Source organism: Lolium rigidum, chromosome 1 (assembly GCF_022539505.1).
Source record: "Lolium rigidum isolate FL_2022 chromosome 1, APGP_CSIRO_Lrig_0.1, whole genome shotgun sequence".
Taxonomy (NCBI): domain Eukaryota; kingdom Viridiplantae; phylum Streptophyta; class Magnoliopsida; order Poales; family Poaceae; genus Lolium; species Lolium rigidum.
Window position 1 is genome coordinate 178,670,225 of NC_061508.1, and position 23,996 is coordinate 178,694,220.

The 23,996-nt window shown below is 43.4% G+C and overlaps 1 protein-coding gene across 1 annotated transcript; it reads right to left on the reverse strand.

Annotated features, from left to right (window-relative positions):
* Nucleotides 1–16,858: 16,858 nt before the first annotated feature.
* Nucleotides 16,859–18,343, reverse strand: LOC124653518 (NADH dehydrogenase [ubiquinone] iron-sulfur protein 2-like). Its single transcript, XM_047192573.1, has 3 exons — nt 18,285–18,343; nt 17,940–18,217; nt 16,859–17,157 (listed from the first exon to the last, which is right to left on the reverse strand). The coding sequence occupies exons 1-3, from the start codon at nt 18,341–18,343 to the stop codon at nt 16,895–16,897; spliced, it is 600 nt and encodes a 199-aa protein (XP_047048529.1). The 3' UTR covers nt 16,859–16,894.
* Between the last annotated feature and the right edge of the window lie 5,653 nt (nt 18,344–23,996).

Genomic DNA, 23,996 nt, shown 5'->3' on the forward strand with positions numbered 1-23,996 from the left:
GGGGTTACTACGCCTCTTTTAATTAACTTCGTTTTGCTGGTAATACTCAGACTTATATCTGTTATCTTCCGCAGGAGAGGGTCGATATCGCCGAAGAATATGATGTGAGGCAGATGATAAAGCTCGCAGGAGATGATGATGTAAAGGAGATGGTCAAGCTCAGAGCAGAAGATGATGTAAAGGAGATAGTCAATATAGGAGAAGATGATGTAAAGGAGATAGTCAATCTCAGAGAAGATGTGGTGGCATTGGACCAACCGCGGTCGTTGGGCGAGATCCCAAAGATTCACTTACCTCGTTTGCACTGGTAATGATATGCCTGATCTGTTACATTTTGAACTTTTTTTGTCGGCTTACACGGGAGCTATCTCAGCTTAGGGTCAACAAGGCCCTGGGAGCGGAACTTCAGCATCTGGGCGCGGAGAACTTCGAGTTATGCCAGAAGCTCCCTGGGGGCGCATTACATTCGTTCGTAGGATCTCTCATCCTTCGCCGTCAGGTTCCAGCGAGAGGTCGTAGAAGAAGATAAGTTGCCAGCTTCCCCACCGTTCAAGAGGATGAAGGAGCTGAAGACGGTGGTTACTTCGACGGAGGTTAATATTAGCTGACTTTGGGTTGCTGTTTTTTGGGTACTTTGAGTCACTGACATGTAGACACCACTTATGTATGTCCTACATGTCTGTGACCACATTCGTCAGTCAGCCAATTTGTGCCCTTCGTTTGCCGGTAACACTTTGACTTAGATATGTTTGTTGTTACCTTTCGCAGGATCACTCCTCTTGCTTATGTTGTCGGAGGATGAAGTTGGATCTTGCCAGCATGCGGGAGGACAACAGAGAGTTATGGATCAAGATATTTCAGTACAAGCAGGCGGTGTCTTTCCAGAAGTGGATGAGATCACGGCCTGTGCTCGTAGGAGTTGTGACGAGGCCATTCATCTAGGAGAACGGATCAAAGCTCAGCTCGTCTCTTTCATGCAAGTCGCGGAACGCGTGATTTGCAATGCTAGAGAGGCGCGGGAACAAATTCTGGTGGCTGAAGATCTCGCATAGCAGTTTAATTATGTGCGCTTATTAGTTGCCTACTACTTTTGTAATTATTCACAATTAAGTATGTATCAATAGCATGCTGCCTTTTGTGTGACCGAGGAAATTGCACATACCACCACTTTTTGGTACAGTTTTTGCACATAACACAATTTGAGATTCTTTTTACACAATCACCAGATTTTGACGTAAACTTTTGCACAAAAAACAACCTTACTCCATGTTTTGTTTTTGTCTTCTAAAGACATGTAGGTGCTTTGAAAAATACCTCTGTTGAAATGCTTAAGGCTTATATTTTTTCTTGAAAAGTCAAACCAAGTAAAGTTCGACCAAACTGTTAGAAGAATCTATCAGCACATATAATACTTATTTTCTACCTAATAATATTTATTTTGCATCTTGCATATTAATGCTTTTGGAAAAAACTTGGTCAAACTTAACATAGTTTGACTTTCTAAAAATCAATATGAGCCTTAAGCTTTGGGACGGTGGTTCTTGACGTGGTCTATAGGTGTTTCAACATATTCCCTTCGTATTTTCTAAACGCAGGGAGTTTCTTACAAAGATCATTTTTCAAAATCTTTTCGAATTTGTATTATTTTTATTCATTTTCCCTCAGGTTGTCATGTTTTCTGTCCGGCTTCCCTAGCCCATCCATCTGCAACCCACATGCAGGCCCGACACGGGTAGTGGGAGACGTGGTGCCCAAAGGGATAGCTTTTATTAATGGTGGCGACGGTTCCCTAGGACAATGCTGGCGATACGTCTCATCGTCGCTAGTTGCGCCTTCCCCATGCGACCGTACTAATGCACACCACCGCTCCTTTGCGCCTCCGCGGCAAGCCTTCCCCGCGCGCCATGTAATAATTGTGCATGATCAAGTAAGTTTGATCATAAAAGATGATCACATAAGCTCGATGATTACCTATAACCTAAAAATTATCTTAATTTGTAAACGAAGACATAAAATAACTAGTGCAGGCAATGCCAAAAAATATATTGGAAATCTAAATTTTCGCAACATGCAAAGCATGTGCCATTTGCAGCATATCCACTCAAAAATCCCAGACAAGATCTGGGAGGGCGTCGTCGTTTCTTGTTCGGGGATGAAAATATGAGATGAAGGGACACATCCACACAATGCGGCAATCTGTTCTATGGCGCCGTGGGCTGGATTGCCACACAATGAGGTGCCATATCGTGGAGACATGCGTGACAAAAAAGGGTTATATCTGCGTTAGGGCTTGCTTGATTCATAGAGTCGGAAAAATGGATGATTTATATGACATGCCCCCCCTGAATCGTATGGGAAAGAAATCTTTGGGAATTAGTACAACTAGTTGTTTGATTAGGAAAGACAAAGGAAATTTCTATTGAGACTGCGTGCATTTCATAGTTGTTATAGACACATAGCAATATTACCAAGAGATAGGATTGTAGAGAAAGCAATCCATAGGTATTTTGGAGGGATCTCAATCCTTTGAATCAAGCAAGCTCTATAGGAAAAATCCCTCTGTGTAAAAATCCTACAAGATACCTTTAGAAATCCTTTGAACCAAACAAGCAATGCATTTGTTTCTCGAAAGTTTACCATAGTAAATCGTAGTAGCAACTCCGATTCATATTAGTTGACTATAATATGGATATATCTAACACATTTTAGTTCTAGATTCATCCATATCATTTGACAAGTAATACGAATCGGAGTGAGTATATTAAATGGAGTAGTACATATTGTTCGAAAAAATTAAGTTATACTACAATAAAGAAACCATTTCTATGATCAAACTGATTTTACGGGACAGTAACTGCACCAGAACGTAGTGGTGTGCTATCCTAGCCAAAGTTTTACTCGGCGCCTCGATGTAACTGCTGAAAAAGACAAATACATATCAAATACTCTTCACCTCCATCGTTTTCGTCCTTGCCTCTCCATACTCTTCACTTTCATCATCGTTCTCCACTCGCCAACCGCTGCAAGCAAGTTTTTTCATCCTCTAGATCTCTCATTTGCATAGCTTTCTCTCCTCATGTAACGGCCCTCGGTAGAACCACCTATTAGATTTGCTTGTGCTTTTTCTTTTGTGCATCATCATCCATCATATCATCCACAAAATTTTATCAAATAAAAATTATTTTGAATAAAAACTATTTTGAGTTTCCCCTCTCATATGGTTTATTTAATAAACATCCCTTCTATGTTTCTTTTCACAAACCCTAAAATCCCAAAACTAATTTCAAATACATTCAAATTTAAAATCAAACCTGGTTCTATTTGATTTGAAATTAAAATCAAACCAGTTTTAAAAACAAAAGGAAAAATAAATTTTAAAGAGAAAACCCCTCTCCCTCCTAACATGGACCCTACCTACCCGGAGCAGCCCACCTTTCCAACCCCACCTTTCTTCCTCTCCCCTCCGGCCCATCTCTTCTTTCTCTCTTCCGGCCCGAACCCCTTCGCGGGCAAGGAGAAGAGCTCCTGTCGTTTTCTTCCTCTTGGTACAAGGAATCGACTGGGGGCTTGTTACTTCACCGGCAAATTCGCCGATTCCTCTCCAACTCCGGCGACCGAATTCGATGATTCCGATCGACCTAGTCCTTCCCCGGCGACGTCGACCTCACCAGCATGTTCCTGGTAACATTCCCCACCTCCTGGACCTCTTCGTCATCTGTTTCCCATCCTCTTTTCGTCTACCTACGTTGACCGTCGGCATCCTCCGCAGGAGCTCATCGCCGGCGACACTCCGGTGCATACCCGACTCAAACTCCACTAGATCCTGCATCGCCGTGAGCTTCCGCGTCGAACGCGCTACCTCCCGCGCCTTGGTTCGCCCCGAGTCGCCGGATCGGTCTCCGTCCGGATCTCCCCGCCATGGTTGTAGTTTTCAAGGTCATCCCCGCGTTCTCATTGTTCTTGAAGAGAAGTGCCAGCATTCTGACACTATCAACAGCGTAGCCCAACTGGTTGGTTCCTTTATTCTTGTTTAAGAGGCAGAGAAGCCTTACCCTTTTTGTCCCTTTTGCCAAACTGACAGGTGGGATCCGCCCGTCAGCCTCTATCGGCGCCACCTCACCTTCCTGCCCAGTCAGCACATTCTGGCCCCGCGCGACAGTCCTTATGGGTAGCTCATTTCCGGTATAAAAACATTTTCCTTTTCCCTGTTTTATAGAAAATTTCCAAAAAATGCTTATATCTTGTATAAATTATATCTTCTAATCTATAACTCGAAATAAAATGTTTTATATATGAAAGTTGATCAGAAAAATGTGATGAACATGAATATGCCATCCATATGCCTTTTTGCATCTCGCATCATGTCGTGCCATGATAGTTCATGCATCTCACCTCACATAACATGCGGAGTATTTCGGATTTTCACCTACGATTTTCCCTGCTGCGTTCAATATTGAAGTAGCGCACCCCTGCCATGATATGCCATGCTAATAAACACTTAACTTTGTCGGTAGAAATGCAACTCCAACCTTAATTTTTGTCCGGGGTTCCGACTCCGATTAATATGGATAAGTTGCATCGCATCATCTTTGCCATGCCATGCATATCATCTTGATCATGCCGGTTCTTCTTCCGTAGTTGTAAGATTTTCATCCGTTGTGTGTTCCAGCATTTGCTTCTTCCCGGATAGGATCACGAAGTGGTGTTGTGAGATACAACAAGTCCTCCGGATGTTCCCCGGCAATCTTAACAGACAAGCATTTCCTAAACTCCTGTCTCTGCAGGAGTCGATCACCTATTTTATTTTGCCTTCTCCCTTATGCTAGCCTTGAGTTGCGTTCTTGTCACGTGTCCTATCCACTTGTTAGCTCAAGCAGCCTGATACGTCTCAAACGTATCTATAATTTCTTATGTTCCATACTACTTTTATGATGATACTCACATGTTTTATACACACATTATGTCATTATTATGCATTTTCCGGCACTAACCTATTGACGAGATGCCGAAGAGCCAGTTGTTGTTTTCTGCTGTTTTTGGTTTCAGAAATTCTACAAAGGAAATATTCTCGGAATTGGACGAAATCAACGCCCAGGGTCTTATTTTTTCACGAAGCTTCCAGAAGACCGAAAGGGATACGAAGTGGGGCGACGAGGCGCCGCCACCATAGGGCGGCGTGGGCCCCTCGTCAGCCCTCCGACTCTGCCCTTCCGCCTACTTATAGCCTTCGTCGCGAAAACCCCAGTACCGAGAGCCACGATACGGAAAACCTTCCAGAGACGCCGCCGCCGCCAATCCTATCTCGGGGGATTCAGGAGATCGCCTCCGGCACCCTACCGGAGAGGGGAATCATCTCCCGGAGGACTCCATCACCATGATCACCTCCGGATTGATGTGTGAGTAGTTCACCCCTGGACTATGGGTCCATAGCAGTAGCTAGATGGTTGTCTTCTCCACATGTGCTATCATGTTAGATCTTGTGAGCTGCCTATCATGATCAAGATCATCTATTTGTAATGCTACAGGTTGTGTTTGTTGGGATCCGATGAATATGGAATACTATGTCAAGTTGATTATCAATCTATCATATATATGTTCTTTATGTTCTTGCATGCTCTCCGTTGGTAGTAGAGGCTCTGGCCAAGTTAATACTTGTAACTCCAAGAGGGAGTATTTATGCTCGATAGTGGGTTCATGCCTCCATTGAATCTGGGACAGTGACACAAAATTATAAGGTTGTGGATGTGCTGTTGCCACTAGGGATAAAACATCAATGCTTTATCTAAGGATATTTGTGTTGATTACATTACACACCATACTTAATGCAATTGTCTGTTGTTTGCAACTTAATACTGGAAGGGGTGCGGATGCTAACCCGAAGGTGGACCTTTTAGGCATAGATGCATGCTGGATAGCGGTCTATGTACTTTGTCGTAATGCCCTGATTAAATCTCATAGTAGTCATCATGATATGTATGTGCATTGTTATGCCCTCTCTATTTGTCAATTGCCCAACTGTAATTTGTTCAGCCAACATGCTATTTATATTATGGGAGAGACGCCACTAGTGAACTGTGGACCCTGGTCCATTCTTTTACATCTGAAATACAATCTACTTCAAATTCTGTTCTTTACTGTTCTTCGCAAACAAACATCATTTTCCACACCATACGTTTAATCCTTTGTTTACTGACAAGCCGCTGAGATTGACAACCTCATCTGTTAAGTTGGGGCAAAGTATTGTGATTGTGTTGTGCAGGTTCCACGTTGGCGCCGGAATCCCTGGTGTTGCGCCGCACTACACTCCGTCACCAACAACCTTCACGTGTTCCTTGACTCCTACTGGTTCGATAACCTTGGTTTCATACTGAGGGAAAACTTGCTGCTGTACGCATCACACCTTCCTCTTGGGGTTCCCAACAGACGTGTGTCAACACGCCAACAGCAAGGACTTTTCTGGCGCCGTTGCCGGGGAGATCAAGACACGCTACAAGGGGAGTCTCCCACATCCAATCTCTTTACTTTGTTTTTGTCTTGCTTTACTATATTTTATTTACTGCTATGTTTGCTCTCTAAATCAAAAATACAAAAAAGTTAGTTACTAGTTTTACTTTATTTACTGTCTTGTTTGCGTTCTCTATATTAAAAACACAAAAAAATTAGTTACTTGCATTTACTTTATTTACCTTTTGTTTATTTTATCATGTTTCCTCCTAAGTTCAATCTGAAAGACATACCGGTAGGACGAGGGTCTATCATTGGAAGAGATAATATAGAATATTTTTTCACTCATGTTAGTACAGCTGAAGATTTTGAAGATAGACACTTGGTAGAACTTGCTCCTACTTATGAAATTGCTGCTTCTTCTTTAGTACACATGTTGGAAGCTAGATTTGTTAATCTCAACCCCGTAATGCAACATATGTTCCTTACACTCTGTGATATGGAGGAAGGAGAAAAGAAAGATTTTGTCTTAGAAACCCTTCTTAAAGAATTTGGTGATGTAGCAAGAGAAGCTAGAAAAGTTTTTATTAAATATAAGATGCTTGGATTTTATACCAATTTTGTTAGTACCCTTGAAAAAATGGAAAAAGATAGATTAAAATACACTAATAAAGTTAATTGTGAAGGGGAGATTAAGACATCAATACCTTGCAAGCTCTTAGGAATGTGCGAGGCACTAGAAAAGAATTATGATTGGATTGTTCCTGAAAATTTGTTTGATGAGAATAGCAAGCCTAAGATTAATGAAAAAGGGGCCTCTGAAACTTACATAGATAATATACAATGCATAGTTGAGAAAACTCCAAACCCCTCTATTAATGCTTCATCTCTCGATAATACTTGATTCACACTTTCTGCGCCTAGCTGAAAGGCGTTAAAGAAAAGCGCTTATGGGAGACAACCCATTATTTTACTTCTGCACTTTTGTTTTATATTTGAGTCTTGGAAGTTGTTACTACTGTAGCAACCTCTCCTTATATTTATTTTATTGCATTGTTGTGCCAAGTTAAGTCTTTGATAGTAAAGATGATACATGATTTGGATTACTGCGCAGAAACAGATTTCTTACTGTCACGAAATTGAGCGGCCCCGTCTGTAGCTAATTTAGAAAAATCTGCCAATTTACGTGTGTGATCCTCAGATATGTACGCAACTTTCATTCCATTTTAGCATTTTCATCTGAGCAAGTTAAGCGCCCCAGAAAAATTCGTCTTTACGGACTGTTCTGTTTTGACAGATTCTGCCTTTTATTTCGCATTGCCTGTTTTGCTATGTTTGATGGATTTCTTTGTTCCATTAACTTTCAGTAGCTTTGTGCAATGTCCAGAAGTGTTAAGAATGATTATGTCACCTCTGAATATGTAAATTTTCGATTATGCACTAACCCTCTAATGAGTTTGTTTTGAGTTTGGTGTGGAGGAAGTTTTCAAGGGTCAAGAGAGGAGGATGATACAATATGATCAAGAAGATTGAAAAGTCTAAGCTTGGGGATGCCCCCATGGTTCATCCCTGCATATTTTAAGAAGACTCAAGCATCTAAGCTTGGGGATGCCCAAGGCATCCCTTCTTCATCGACAACTTATCAGGTCACCTCTAGTGAAACTATATTTTTATTCCGTCACATCTTATGTGCTTTACTTGGAGCGTCCGTATGTTTTTGTTTTTGTTTTTGTTTGAATAAAATCGGATCCTAGCATTCTTTGTTTGGGAGAGAGACACGCTCCGCTGTTGCATATGAACACATGTGTTCTTAGCTTTACTTTTAATGTTCATGGCGAAGGATGAAACTGCTTCGTTCATTGCTATATGGTTGGAAACAGAAAATGCTTCATGTGGTAATTGGTATAATGTCTTGAATAATTTCATACTTGGCAATTGTTGTGCTCATATAGATAGCTCTTGCATCATGTACTTTGCACCTATTAATGAAGAACTACATAGAGCTTGTTAAAATTTGGTTTGCATGATTGGTCTCTCTAGAGTCTAGATATTTTCTGGTGAGGTGTTTGAACAACAAAGAAGACAGTGTAGAGTCTTATAATGCTTGCAATATGTTCTTATGTAAGTTTTGTTGTACCGGTTTATACTTGAGTTTGCTTCAAACAACCTTGCTAGCCAAAGCCTTGTATTGAGAGGAATTCTTCTCGCGCATCCAAATCCTTGAGCCAAAAACTATGCCATTTGTGTCCACCATACCTACCTACTACATTGTATTTCTCTGCCATTCCAAAGTAAATTACTTGAGTGATACCTTTAAAATTCTATTCTTTGTCTTTGCAATATATAGCTCATGGGAAAATAGCCTTAAAAACTATAGTGGTAAAGAATATGTAGCTTATGTATCTTATTTCTTATAAGTTGCTTGTTGAGCGGTAACCATGTTTCTGGGGACGCCACCAACTATAATACCTTTGTTGAATATCATGTGAGTTGTTATGCATGTTCGTCTTGTCTGAAGTAAGGGTGATTTATCATGATCAAATGGTTTGAGTATGCATATTGTTAGAGAAGAACATTGGGCCGCTAACTAAAGCCATGAATCATGGTGGAAGTTTCAGTTTGGACATCAATCCTCAATCTCTTATGAGAATATTACTCGTTGTTGAATGCTTATGCATTAAAGAGGAATCCATTACCTGTTGTCTATGTTGTCCCGGTATGGATGTCTAAGTTGAGAATAATCAAAAACGAGAAATCAAATGCGATCTTTCTCCTTAGACCTTTGTACATGCGGCATAGGGATACCCCTTTGTGACACTTGGTTGAAACATATGTTATACAATGATAATCCATGTAAATCCAAGCTAATTAGGACAAGGTGCGAGCACTATTGGTAATCTATGCATGAGGCTTGCAACTTATAGGATGTCTTATACATAACACATATGATTTATTACTACCGTTGACAAAATTGTTTCTATGTTTTCAAAATGAAAAGCTCTAGCACAAAAATAGTAATCCATGCTTCCCTCTGCGAAGGGCCATTCTTCTACTTTATTGTTGAGTCAGTTTACCTATTCTTTCTATCTTAGAAGCAAACACTTGTGTGAACTGTGTGCATTGATTCTTACATGTTTACCTATTGCACTTGTTATATTACTTTGTGTTGACAATTATCCATGAGATATGGGTTTTTTGATAGTGTCTGTAGCACAACGATTGGAGGCAAAACATCCTCCTTTTCAATGTAGGTCAAGACCTCTTTAACTTCCTTAGAGCAATCTTCCCCAAGATCCCCAACTTCAACAGATCACCCCGTGGAAATGACTTCGACCACGGTATTGAACTATTCTAAATTGACCAGGCACTGAAAGATGCAGCCGAGGAACTCGAAAAGAAAGCGAGACGAGAGAGCATTCTGTTTATTAAAAACCAATAGTTCATCTGCACTGATTGCAATAGCGATCGGAACCCACCTACATATATGTAGGAACATGTTTTATATACGGTTAGAGATGTTACCAATGACACCCATCGAGGGATTCAAACAATCTCACATATGTCAAATCACCTATACTTATGTAACACGTTTTATCGTGTAGGGTATACTTACCATTATACCCAAAATCATGTTGTCGAGGGCGACACACTGAAATAAGTGTTAGCCACATTAGGGTCAATGACAACTACAGTAGTGAAGACATACAGATACTTTATTTATCTTATGAGAAAACTAATACAATAAAATCCCAACACAAACTATTTTAAAAGAAAAGATATCAAATCAAATGTTCAAATTAAAAGTTGTACTTGCCCTGTATAAATATCACAAGGAAGAAATCAATATGATAGTTGTGAACTACCTTGGTCTAGGTGAAGGTTCTAATATAGATGATGATTTAGATGTGAATATGGAAGATAATTTAGTAAATGATTCGTTATCAACTGATTCATCGAGCAGTAGTGAGAACACTTCTTCTATATCAGGAGATAGGAAGAAGGATCATTGGTTGATATTGATATTAGGGCTCAAAAATAATGGTGGTGGTGGTGGTTCTTCACCAATCCTCTATATCAAAATTCTAGCAAGCGATTTAATCGGACTGTTAAGTTTCTTCCAGAATAATCCATTCAGTGGTTGGGAACACAGCTTCACTAATTCCATTTTCAGCTTATACTTATACGAACAGATTTCTCATTTCTTTTTATCCTATTATGCCTGCATCATACCTATATTGTATATCATACATAAATACTTTGTATTTTACAACAAGCTGTATACATTTCTTTTGCAGTTCAAAGCGCCTTTCCACTTTGTTTCTTTTGCGGATTTCTTAGAAACAACATGTATCATCACTTCGAATGATTTCATCAGGGACGTGGCTCATCGTCTAGCCGAATGTGAACCTAAGCCTCGATGGTCAAACTATACGAAGTATAATATTCCAGCTCATTTCCGATTAAGAGAATTAAAAAAACGATTAGGTCTTGTCCGCGAATAGGTTAAATCTAGCGTTGGAAACATGCATCATTCATATGCAGCGCTAGGTTAAAATGTCTTCTTAGTGAGAAATTCTCATCGATTCTCGTACAAATAACAACGAAATTCTATTCACAGCTACATAGGCAATCACTTTATGGTCTTTTTAATATACTAGGAAATTTGCCCGTGCGTTGCTACAGGTTATTTTCAGACACTAAAACCAACGGTGTCTAACCACGCCAAACCATCCTACCCACGTGAAGACACCTGGCACCATCCCTATTTTCTACATGTCGTAGCTTCTCTCCCCTTCCTCGAATTCACATGTGTGTTGTCGGCCTGTAACGGTGGGGCGAACTAAGAAAAGATCCCGACTGGGGGCATGTCATTTGAGTGGGGACAGTTCTTCTCTGAATTTGCAGATGTTAGTAAATTCCTTTCAAAATATGTACACATATTTAGGGAATTCAATATTTTTAGTGTGGGCCTATGCCCCCACTCAGCTATACCTGGGTGCGCCTATCGTGTGCCATCTTGTATCCGGACACATGCTGTCATCCTCCATGAGCTGCCATAGCACGGGCTGACAACCTGCGCCAGCGGGTTGATCAACAGTCAAATATCACTCCATATTATTCTTATTATCCAAAACTATCAAATATCTATTTTAAATGTAAACATTTGATACAACATAATCTTGATAAAATACAATAATTGACTTAAAACAATGGCCAGTCTCCACTTCAAAACAATACAAAAGTTTCCAGTAATTTATGAAATCAATATACAAATATCTCCTTATCTCACTTCTTTGACAGGAGTCCTCTCACACAATGTGTGACAGTTAGCAACCGAGCAATCAGCAGCGGCAAAGCGCACTGCAAAAAGCATCCCCTTCTCTTTGCTCAACCCCGATGTTGAGTTACAGATTGCAGTCATCGTCCGGCATAGCATGCTGGTTGATGTTGAGTTACGCCTGCGCATTATATGTCGCGGGTATTAAGCATGTCTATGAGTAGTGGACCATGCCAATCGATAAGTAGCCACGCAAAGACAAAGTACTTCATCATTCAGCAGTTACTGTTTCAGACCATAGGCAGGGATCGATCGCGCAGGTGGCTGAACAAACAATCTGCCTGAATAGCTCCATGGAGCAGCTCCGGCGCGACTGAGCCGGCCACACAGAGTACACCAGCTCCTGGCGGCGGTAGTAGGAAGGCAAAAGTGTGTCTGTCCCGCTCCCGCTCCAGGTTGGGGCGGCAGTGCCGTGTATCGCCTGAGGAGGATCTTTCAAGAAGCGTTGGCATCAGAATACCTGATCAACCCGTCCACATGTACAGCTGCAGCTAATTCAAATTCTTCAAGGCCAATCCACATGTGCGAGGCTAACTCCACCAGGGTCGTGGCCGTGTTCTGATACTCTGAAGACTATGTGGTCGTGCTGCATCATGCAGATTGTCCTCCTCAGGTGCATGGATATGGCGAAGCTATCACCATTCTCCTTATACCATCTTCTCCTGGCTTCCTATGCCTCAGCGCGGCTGCCCCTAGGACAGTTTGTTGATGAGGGAGGAGCTCGGACATTCTCGGGGCGAAGTAGGATAGGGCAGCATCGTTGACGCGTCAATACTGTCGATCGACAGGCCGGTCTCGTCGGCCGCCTCCGGTCCATGAACACGGAGAAGGCCAAGCGTTAACTCGGTGCATATGCTAGTTGCTAGCTTCCGCCTCCACTGTAGGCGGCCGCGCCGCGCCAGGAGCTAGGCTAGATGCGCTCGCGTGAGCTTCCGCGTCACAAGGAAAATCCTGGAAGTCTCCACCGCCGGTACCCTATGCTCGAACTGCCGCGTCGAGGGCGCAGGCGCGCAGCGAATAGCTAGCGCTACCCCGGCGACGGAGGCAAAATCGACAAGGTCGAATCCGTAGCGCGTATTCATCGATGCACCCACGGAGATCACACATCGATAGACTCCTTTGAAGTAAGCCGGTCGATAGCTCCCGTATTTAAAGGCTAGTAGAGTTCAAGGAGATCACGACTCGGGTACCATCCGGACATAACTCCTACTTTTGTACGGCTTCTCTTTTCAAAAAAAAAAAAAAACTTTTGTACGGCTGCAACGACGGACGAAGTTAACTTCCGACGGACCAAACGGACGAAACCACGGAAACGCTTCGTACTTTATTATTAGGTATAGACTAGTTATAACAGGGGTAGGTGTTGTAGTTTGGTATAAGTTTCAATTAATTAATACCGTTGTGCCTCCTTTTATTCCTGAATCGGTAGAATCTTTCAAGAACCCTACTGCAGTGGTTGAAGTGGTTGAAGGATACGAGAAAGTGACTTACTGGACGACTAAAGATATCCAACCATTAGTGAAACATACATTCACGCATGAAAAACCCTTTGTAGACAAAACCAATCTGAATCAATTTTGGGGGCATGGATGGTTACACAAAGATCAAGTAACATGTATTGGAACATCAATAATGGTAGCTACCTTTATAAGCACTAATGTACTTATTCCTCAGCATGCGTGATATAAATATTTTAGCAACCCGTATTGTTACTCTTGCTACCATCAGGATAGATCTGTCCTCTTCCTCGGTTTCCCCCTACATATATGGGATATTTTAAGAAATAAGCATCTTTCTTCGTAGCGGGATCAGGGGAAAGAATAGGAAAGACAATTTCACTATATTTCTTACCGGGAACAGGGCCTATCACAAGAATATTTTTTTTATCGGGACGATAACTCTGAAAAGAGAGATTTCCTATCTTTTCTTTCAACTCAGGGGAAATACGGTCGGGTGGCGCTAATTCGAATCCCTCAGGCAAAATAAGAACAGCGCCCACATTCAACCCTCCCTTTTTTCCATTAGCAAGAACTTGTTTCAATTGCATATCATAAGGAATTCGAAGAACTGCTTCAAATACAGTATCGGGAAGCACTGCTTGGGGAACTTCAATATCCACGGGCTTGCTAGCTAAATGGCAATTGGCACATACAATTCGTCCAGTTGCTTCTCGTGGGTTTTCATAACCCTGCTGCGCAAAAATGGGATATGCATTTGAAATGGATGTCTGAGTTATTACGTATATCATGATCGATACAGAAATCGATCGAGTCATCTGTTCCTTTACCCAAGAAAAAGTATTTTTATTTTCCATGTCCAATCGCGGATCCCTGAATTTCTACAATAAATTAGATAGGTAGCTAATATTAGTTCCCTATACACGAGTCTGTTGTCATTCTACTGCAACAGTTGTACTAGAATGATGAATACCTTAAGCAGGTAGAAATGTTTAACCGATCCATTCCGGATCGATCGAATTGGTACGAAAGTTGTAACATGGGAAAAGCACAGAAAACACGACTTATTTGAATAACCCGGTGACCTACCAATTGTAGAAGTAGGATTTTTAATCCGTCACTAGTGCCATTTCATCACTAAAAAGGGCTTCTTGGTCCAATCAGAAGGATCCGAATCCTGTTTAATAAAAACCCATTGCCACCTAGGTATCCTTTATCTTCTCTCGTTCCTCTTTGGACAAAGGTTTCAAACCACCAACTCTTGAGAAATCTCTGAGGAGTATGCATCTGGGTAAAGCAATGAATAGGATGTAGATGAAGCCCGGTATGACTCAACGTTTTCACTTTTTGCAAGGTCTGATGATCAACGAGCTAAAAAAAAAGGGGGGGGTATGCGCGCGGGTACCGGTGCAGTTAATAATTGAGGTCAGTCGACCAGGATCTTATGACTCTTGTCCCTTTCAAACTTAATAGATTAGAGGATTCTAGCGATCCAGGCGGGTAAAATGAAGCAGACGTGGCAGCCGCAGGCAATGATCCAATACCTTTCGTTCTCTTTAGCACTCATTTCGAATTCCTTTAGCTTGGATCTTTTGAATCTGGATAGTTATGAGTACAAAACTCAATAATCTTTCCTAGGATCCCGTGAGGAAGAAGCAAAAGCAGCTGTGGACGATGCTGGAGGCAAGCCTGCAATGTGGGATTATGAAGCCTACTTAGTTCAGAACTTTTGTGATGATGAGCAATCACATGCATACGCAGAACCTAAAATCTTAGGTGGTGTGACCAGATCAAATAAGTTTTGCTGCTTAATGCTCATTTTATTTTGTTTTGGCAAAAGAAAGACATGCTGATGCAAATGATCGAGCGAAGGATTACGTACAAAGATTTCTCCTTGCTTTTCAGCAACCACCGAAAAGCAAGAAGAAAGCAATCATAGTACGCGGCACACACCGCTGACGAATGAGATTGATGTCCCAAACCAACACAGGTTCAAGACTAAGTGCAGAACCAAGAATGCCGTGGATAGAAAAGTGAGTGCTTCCTCAAGCTTCATGAAGGAAGGGTCCAAGGACCTAAGCGACAACCTCTACGAAAAAGAAAAACCTATATATACATAGTGGTATGTGTTCGCTGACACTAAATAGACTTGGCTCGGGGCAGAACTGAGTGGCTAGGCTAAGTTCCCTAGTCTTCTATTGGCCTACCCACCCCTACGACATGGAGGCGCTTACCCTTCTCCAACAAGCGTTCCACCACGCGGCGATTGATTACCGCTTTCCGTCTCAATCCGTTCCAGACCAAGCCCCTTCTCTGATGCGGTGGAGATGGGGGTACCTTTCAATCAAAGTGATGTCTCCTCATTCTTTCATAGAAAGCGAGACAGTAAGGCTTAGGTCAAATAGGAAATATAGGTAAGGTATCCGATAGATAGTTATCTATCTTGATTTGATGGTCTATTTTTATGTATTTTGCTTATGAAAGAAAGGTAACAAAACAAACAATAAGTCTGACTATTCCCACATGTTCCATTAGGAGCATTCCTTTGCTATTTTCAAGGAAAAGGTAAAGGTGTGTTTATCGTATTTTGACTTAATGCTTCCCAATTCATTCTAAAAAAAAATCCTATAATGAATTTGTTACGAGTGGATTCGTTGAATTGGTTCATCAATAGCCTTAAGTCAGAATCCTCTTTTGACTCTGCGCCATTGATTCCACTATGATTATTTGAAATCCAATATTATTGCCTTTTTATTTTAGGAGACATAATTCACATGGATATAATAGTCAGTCTCGCTTGGGCTGCTTTAATGGTAATCTTTACATTTTCCCTTTCACTCGTAGTATGGGGAAGGAGTGGACTCTAGGGATACTACTTACTAATTGATTGAGTAATCGATTTTAGCATCTTTTGAATTAATTGATCGTTTTGCGAAGCTTTATTTAAATCAAGCTTGTCTCTCTTTCCAAATTGGACATAGTGGAATACAGTAAAAAATAAGAATTCAAATATTGAATAATAACCATTCGATCAAACAATGAATGATTACTATAGTTGTATTCAAAAAAAAATATATATGCATGATAGGAAATTCTTTATCTTTTTTTACTAATCTCATTTTGTTTGTTTAAACAAGAAATAATACTTTGCATTTCATTTTAATCCCTTTCTTTCATTTCTTCAATGATTGCAAAGAATTAATAATTAAAGTTTTATTCAAATTCATCATTTTGGCTGACTGTTTTTACATATATTCCCAGTAATAAAGCAGTATAAACTAGAATGAACAGTGCAGTAGCAATAAATGCTTTATATAATATTGACTTCCATAATCGAATTCAGTCTTTTTTTTTTTCTGGATGTAATCCCATAGATATGCTAAATTGGACTTCTGTAAATTCAACGGGATGACTTTTGCATCCTGATGATACTGAATCGGATCAATATTTGGAATAACAATATCTGATCTATCAAATCGATTCATCATCGATAATTTAATAGTCTAAAATAGGAATTTTAGCAAAACAAACTCCGAATTGGGATTTCTTATTGGATCAGGAATCCCATTGCATTTTTCATCCTTTTCCATTTTTCTTCTTTCAGGCTGTTTTGGCTCGCAATAAAGCTAGGGTCCTGATCGAGCAAGACTACGTCCTATCTATCTACCTCTCCAAACACAATATCTTGAGTACCTATGATGGTGACTACATCTGCTGGCATGTGATGTTTGGACATAGAATCGAGTCCTTGTGAATGGGCAAAGCCAGGTGCTCTTATTTTACAACGGTAGGGACGATTACTCCCATTACTGACAAGAAAGACACCAAATTCACCTTTAGGTGCTTCAACTGCGGTATAGGTAGAAGGAGCTGGTACGGAAAAACCTTCTGTATAAAGTTCGAAATGGTGAATTGAGGTAGAGTAGACCGATGATCCGGTAGTCATTTGGCCGGCTATGGAAAGAAAAAGCTTGCATCTGCTCCCCCTAAACTATAACAGGTCCCATCTCTCTCCAAACCTAACGTGGTAGTTTCCCATCATAAGGCTTTCCATCTATAGATTGAGCCATTACCCACCAAGGATCCCATTCGTTCAGAACTCAGTCGACTGTTTCTATAGATAAGGCGGAACGTCCTTAGTTCAGCATTATAGCACATTGTATGGAGAAGATCGATAGCTTGACGCGTTTTCCGTGGATAAGATGGCAGCGCTCCAGCTCACTAAAGAATGGGACGGCAGTGGTCCGCCGGCAAGCTCGTTCTGATCTTGGACGCAGTACATTGGAATCCTGAAGCACCACCACGAACGCTACCGCGCGTGCGCCTGCGGTGCGGTAAGGCACCACCCTGTTGTGCCAGCAGCCAACTCCGGCGTGTCAGCTTAGTTATCCTCATCAAGCCACAACCTTGATGTCTAGCTTCCCAACTGGTAGACGGTTCCCTTTCCCCCGGATCAATGAAGAAGGGAGAAGTCAGTTGATTCTTCCGAAGAACCGGAAGCGAAGCGCTATGCCGGGGCGAGGGGACGGGAAAAGAAACAGCTCCGAAGAAAGATATTGGGGTTCCCAATGCTTCTCCACGCCCAACGAGATGCGCCAACCTCGGGATGCTTTACTCCTAACCCCACGGCGGTTCCGAGACGGAGCTTAACCTGAGTCTCGGTTAAGAACGGCGATGATCTACGTTTCACACGGCGCACGATTCCATGGATAGTTTCATTCGAGATCGTGATGGAGGACATAGCTTACGATCATCGGCTTTGATCATGCCACTAGGCATTTGATTAGGACATTGCACAATGATCCGAACACTTTGTCGCATCTCTTCGATACGGATACAGTAACGATCATAGCGATCTCCTCTGGTACCTACTGGTACGTCAAGATCCGATTGGTCATGAACATCGTAAGGTGCCGCTCTTCGCGAATCCCAGCATACCCCAGGTTGGGATGGGTAGGCCCACCACTTCACTTTTTCACTTTCACTTAGGCCCGGGCCAAGTCAGTGGGGGGACCCTGTCGGGCTCCTTCCCCCCCAAAACAAACTGTACGTGGGAGTTTCCCTTCATACGGCTCGAATCATTCTCAGATGCCCCGAGAGGCATCTTTCCTTATGATCTTGGTGGTTCACACGCGCGCAAACGAGCACCGGCCGCAACAGCAAGGAACTATGACCAATAGAGTCAGACACAGAGCGTCATACTTCTTTATCTTGTGATGGTTGAGGAGTTTCTTTCTCAGAGGGTGCGGGACGCTTGCGGAGTCCGTGCCTTCCATACCACCACAGGTCGTTCTTGGGCAGATCCCGCTCCTAAACATAAGGGAGGGATAGGGGGAAAGGGGCCGGGCCTATCATATAAATAGGGTTGTAGAAAGACCACTTTCATTCGACGTTCCGGGGCGCCCGATTCGATCGACGAATTTGGCGAGCTGATCCGCTTTGATCCAGGAGAAAGCCCAGTCAGCCACCTTTTCGGTGCAGGTCACGTGACCTACAGCTCGGCCTTCGCTTTTTGAGACTTCCTCTACCCACATCTCTATGTGCCCGCAGCACTTTCATATGGAGAAAGATGGGCTTACCATGTTCCATCAATAGCACCTAACCTATGCCGATTTTGGCGGACCGTGCTCCACCCCGGTGAACTCATGCGGTTCCGACGTGCCCAGAGGCCAGAGGCGAATCCGTTCACGGTCCGTAGGACCAACACCATTCGAAGGTTGATGGCCCGCCCCGCCTAGAATAGGAATCTTTGACTGGGCTTACACACATTCGCTCACTTACGCTGTCCCCCCTCAGCTCACCCTAGCCCCGGGTACGTCGTCTCCAAGGCTTCACACAAAATCTTCACTGACAACATATGCATGCTTTTGTAGGGTCAGGCAGAACCGTTGTTGCCTGATGGGAACTTCCCCCATATTGCTATCAATGTCTTCATGTCGCACGACCTCTTAACATTACACCACTGAATCCCCAATCCTTTGCTTGCTGTGCAGTGACAGTACCAATATCCACTAATCGTTGTTTCCAGATACGGTTGCCGGTTGACATCTCTTCTAATTCGTCGATACGAGAAGCAAATTGTTGTGTGGAGGAATCAATATCTCGACATAAGCCAAGAGGCAGATCTTGTGCCACTCCACCAGGTCGTATGAAACTGGCATGCATCCTGGCTCCCGGGACTCTTTCATAGAATTCCAACAATTTCTCCCGCTCCTCAAAAGCCCAAAGGAACGGAGTTGATGCTCCCACATCCATAGCATGAGTAGTTGAAGCAAGTGAATGATTTGAAATTCGAGTTATTTCACAGAATAACACTCTTATATATTGAGCTCGTAATGGTACCTCACAATTCAAAAGTCTCTCTACGGCTGAAGAATGAGCGTGTTCTTGGGCCATCGTAGAAACATAGATAGGGTCAACGACGGAACGAACAACGAAACTTTACGACAGCTTTTTCGTACACGTTCACTTGCATCACATACACAAGTGCTCTCTGAACCGTGCAATAAGGTCACCCATAACACGGCTCTCCCACTGGAGTTACCTTAGCCCCGGGCCATGCTATTCCATGATATTGGAAAAAGGCAGCCTAATTATTATCATCGTCTTGAAAGCTGGGCGCCTTTTGAATATGAGTGGGGCTCCTAGTCTAGGCGGCGCCTTCGTGGAGCCAAACCGAAGGAAGAGCAAAAGGGCGAGGCCACAGCCGGCTTCGAATAGGAGGGGGGCTTAGCTCTGGATCCCGCCTGCTTGCAGAAATGAATGGATCAGAAAGGGGGCTGGGTTCTATTTCCGGGCCGGGCAGGTGGTGAAGGCCAGAAGAAGAAGAGAAGTGCGCCTTCCCGGTAAGGAAGAGGATAAAAAGGTGCTGTCATCTATCTCGACCTGTTTCCCGAGGCGTTGGAAATGAAGACCGGCTCAGAGAATCACTGGCGTGCTTTCTCTCCCCCATCGTTTCGCCAATAAAGAAGTCATCCTTGACTTGACGATTGACCATTCCATCCCTACCGAGCCGCCTCTTCGAAGTATTTACCTCTGCCTTTCTTTTTTTAGAACATACCCTTCAAATAATAAAAAAAAAGAAAGAAAAGTTCCTCGTCTGTGATTTAATCGGCCCTAAGGGAGTTTACTCGACCCATTCTCCAGTCTCCCGCACTGCTCAAGTGTGCGACTCCGTATGAGGACCTCCTTCCCTTTTGCTCTGCCCACTCTCCGTTCACACGGTTATCAAAGCGGAGGAAGGGCGGGCAGCAGGTACCACGAGCCTATTGTTGAGTTTATTCATGATGCTACTGAAAGGTATTATGAGAGAGGAAAATATGGTTGTAGAAATTTTCATGTTACTAAAACCCCTCTATATACGCTGAAAATTTTGAAGTTGCTCTTGTTTTATCTTCCTATGCTTGTCACTTTATTCTTTGTGAATTTATTTGTGTACAAGATTCCTATGCATAGAAAGTGGGTTAGACTTAAATGTGTTTTGAATTTTCTTCTTGATGTTCCTTTTGCTTCATTTTCTATTTTCATGAGAGCATCATTAAAACTATCAAGCCTAACTAAAAGGCGTTAAAGAAAAGCACTCTTGGGAGATAACCCATGTTTTATTTCTGTAATATTTCTTTTGTTGAGTCTTGGAAGTTATTACCTCTGTAATAACCTATTTTTGTCATTTTTATTTCGTTTTTGTACCAAGAATAGCCTCTAATAGAAAGAAAGTAAAATTTGGGGAAGTTGCTGTCCTGGCACAGATTCTGTGAAGTCACCATAAAAATTCGTATTACCGGCCTGAAGATAATTTTGAGCTGCCAATTTTTGTGCATATGCTCCAGGTTATTATCTAACTTTCGTTAGCTTAACACTTTTCGATCTGAGCAACAGAAGATTTTCGGAAAAAAACGATCTTTACCCCCGTTTTGTTTTGACAGATTTCTGTCGCTATTTGCATTTGCCTCTTAATCTCTTTCTTTTTTAGGTCTTTTGAGGAAAGATATTTTTGAAGAAGTTGCTACAGTAGCTAATGCTTTAATACATGTTTAACATAGGTTAGAACAGAACCTAAGTGGATTTGTTATTTTGATTGCACTAATGCCGCTAATAAGAATTGTGCGAAGTTTTGTATGAAGGAAGTTTTCCAGTTTAGGGAGAGAAGAATGATGTAATGAGATGAAGTATGGACAAAAGCTCAAGCTTTGGGATGCCCATGTCACCCCAAGAAATATCCAAGAGGTACAAGCGTCAAAGCTTGGGGATGCCCAAGGCATCCTGATAAGGGCTAAGCCCAAGGGCGTGCCCGATCTTCACGGATTTGGTTGGAATTCGTGGGGGAGGTGGAAGAACGCGATGAACACGAAGAACGCGAAGGGGAATCGTGGGATACAAACTCACACACACACACACACACACACACACACAAAAATCGGTTTGTCCTTGTTAGCCCGAACAACCAACTCGATAGAGGTTGCAGGAAAAGACCTTCCGGTAGAAGGTCCCGCAAAGAGATCGACAAATCGAACCCGAGAGATCTAGAAGGGTGAAAAGACTAAAGTTTATAGAAGCGCAAGCAAAAGACCAAAAGGTAGAAGTGCAAGCAAAAGACCAACGATTGATAGAAGTCACCAAAGAGATCACAAAGGTTCGACAAGGAGATCGAGTGATACAAGATCTAGGATCTATGTTAGGGTTTCCCACATGGGGCAAGAGAAAAGCTCAGGTTTAATTTCACATCAAGTCTGAATCTCAGATCCGAGCCAACAAGGATATTTATAGTTGGTGGGGCGAAGGGGTAAGTTACATGCTGAAAAGTGTTGTTTGCGCTGAAAGTTGGGCAGACGGAAGTTCTGGTCGTCCTGGGCGGAAGTTCCGGCTGGATTCCCTTCACTGGGGGCTGGACAACATCTTGGAGGCATTGTTGGGGGGATGGCCCCGGGTAGGATAAGACTATGGCAAGTTCGCCATATTTGGGCAGTGTTAAGCCGGGTCACAGAGTGATCCGGTATCTTTACGTTCGGCTAACCGGAGTTGGTACAAACTGGTATCCCCAGAGGGGTATACCGGAGTGCTAGTTCTAAGAGGCTGCGTGGCTAAGTAAGAAGATACCGGTATAAGGTACCTGTGTACCGGAACCAAGGGTCACTGTAGCCTATCAGCACTCTGGTCAAAGATTCCCTCGGGAGCAAGAGGACAAGGATGGGCGAAGCAAATCAGCTTTAAACGAAGCCCTGGCGCCAAAGCAAGATGACGCAATTAAAGATACCGGCGGAGGTCACAGCTCCTTGATTAAAGTCATAACCGGTGCCAGTAGGGCCAAAGTAGCTTTATAAAGTAGCTTAGCTCATCAAAGATGCCATCAGGGTTTCTTCCCTTGTAAGCCACCCTCTCCCCTATATAAGGAAAGGGGGCACACCCATGCGGGAGAGGTTCGATCCATAAGAGCATCGCCTGTAAAGAGATCGTGTACTGTACATCTTCTACCTCTGGACAAGGGCCAAGTTAAGGAATATATACCGGTTTCTTCCCAAACTCTTTCCCCCTATTAACCAAACCCTCACCCGAATCCTCTAGCGCACATTCGGCCCCAACTTAAGCCATCCCATGGCATCTGTCTGTTCACCAAGAACGACAATTGGCGCCCACCGTGGGGCCAGCAGCTGCGCTTGCTGGAGTTCATATTCGGGCGGGCATCCTCACCGTGTCCGGCGAGCGCGTGGTTTCCGGCCTCGTCTATCGCCTCGGCTCGCTGGACTTCATCGACGACAACGCGGGCTGCTTCGCCAACGACGGTCGCTACCCACAAAACGGCCGCGTCCTCGAGTTTGGCAGCCACCGCATCTACCTCGGCACCGTAAAGGAGCGCCAGTACCCCTCGCCGGTGCTGGTGGCGCCGGATCCGCCAAGATCTTCATCAACTCGCGGGCTACGCTCCGACCACGCCGCCGGTAGCGTGGAGGTGCTGATGGCTGGCGCGGTAGCCGCCGGCAAAGAAGCTGCGGCAGAAGGCGCCGGACAGACGAAGTCCACGCGTACGGCCAAGCCGCCGACCGAGCGCGACGAAGTTGTTGCAGGAACATCTGCAGCGCCACCGGAGACGCCTCTCCAGGCGGTCATGAGTGTGTTGGCAACGCCCATTGCGCAGAACATTGACCCCGCCGCAGCTCAAGCCGAATTGGAGGCACAGCGGCAGAAGCTGCTCGCCAACGGAGCGGACATCATCAGGGCTCAGCGAGAGCTCAACCTAACCCTACGTGAGTACAACGCTGCCCATGGCTTTGCTTCCGTTAGCGCTCAGCCTGCTAGAGTAGCGGAAAACCGGCTTAGAGGTCGCAATCTAGATCAGGATCTGCGCTGGGAAGTTCTTGCCGGAAAGGGTACGTCGGTATCTTTGAGCGTTGTAGAGAAACCTAAGTATAGCAGTCCGGATAAAACGATAAAAGCTGCTAAGGCTGCAGTAGAGATGTGTGAGTCGCTTTCTGGCAAGGCTTTAGCAAAATGATGCGTGTAATTGACACGTCCGTTGGGAACCCCAAGAGGAAGGTGTGATGCGCACAGCGGCAAGTTTCCCTCAGTTAGAAACCAAGGTTTAATCGAACCAGTAGGAGTCAAGAAGCACGTTGAAGGTTGATGGCGGCGGGATGTAGTGCGGCGCAACACCGGAGATTCCGGCGCCAATGTGGAACCTGCACAACACAACCAAAGTACTTTGCCCCAACGAAACAGTGAGGTTGTCAATCTCACCGGCTTGCTGTAACAAAGGGTTAACC

Excerpts from the sequence above, each read along its gene's own strand:
- LOC124653518 (XM_047192573.1), bottom strand. The coding sequence starts at position 18,343 with ATGCCTCTCGGGGCATCTGAGAATGATTCGAGCCGTATGAAGGGAAAC. Across the intron at positions 18,218-18,284 it reads AAGGGAAACTCCCACGTACA|TGAAAAAGTGAAGTGGTGGG; the intron begins GTTTGTTTTGGG and ends CCTAAGTGAAAG. Across the intron at positions 17,158-17,939 it reads AATGAAACTATCCATGGAAT|CCTCAATTCACCATTTCGAA; the intron begins CGTGCGCCGTGT and ends CGGTCTACTCTA.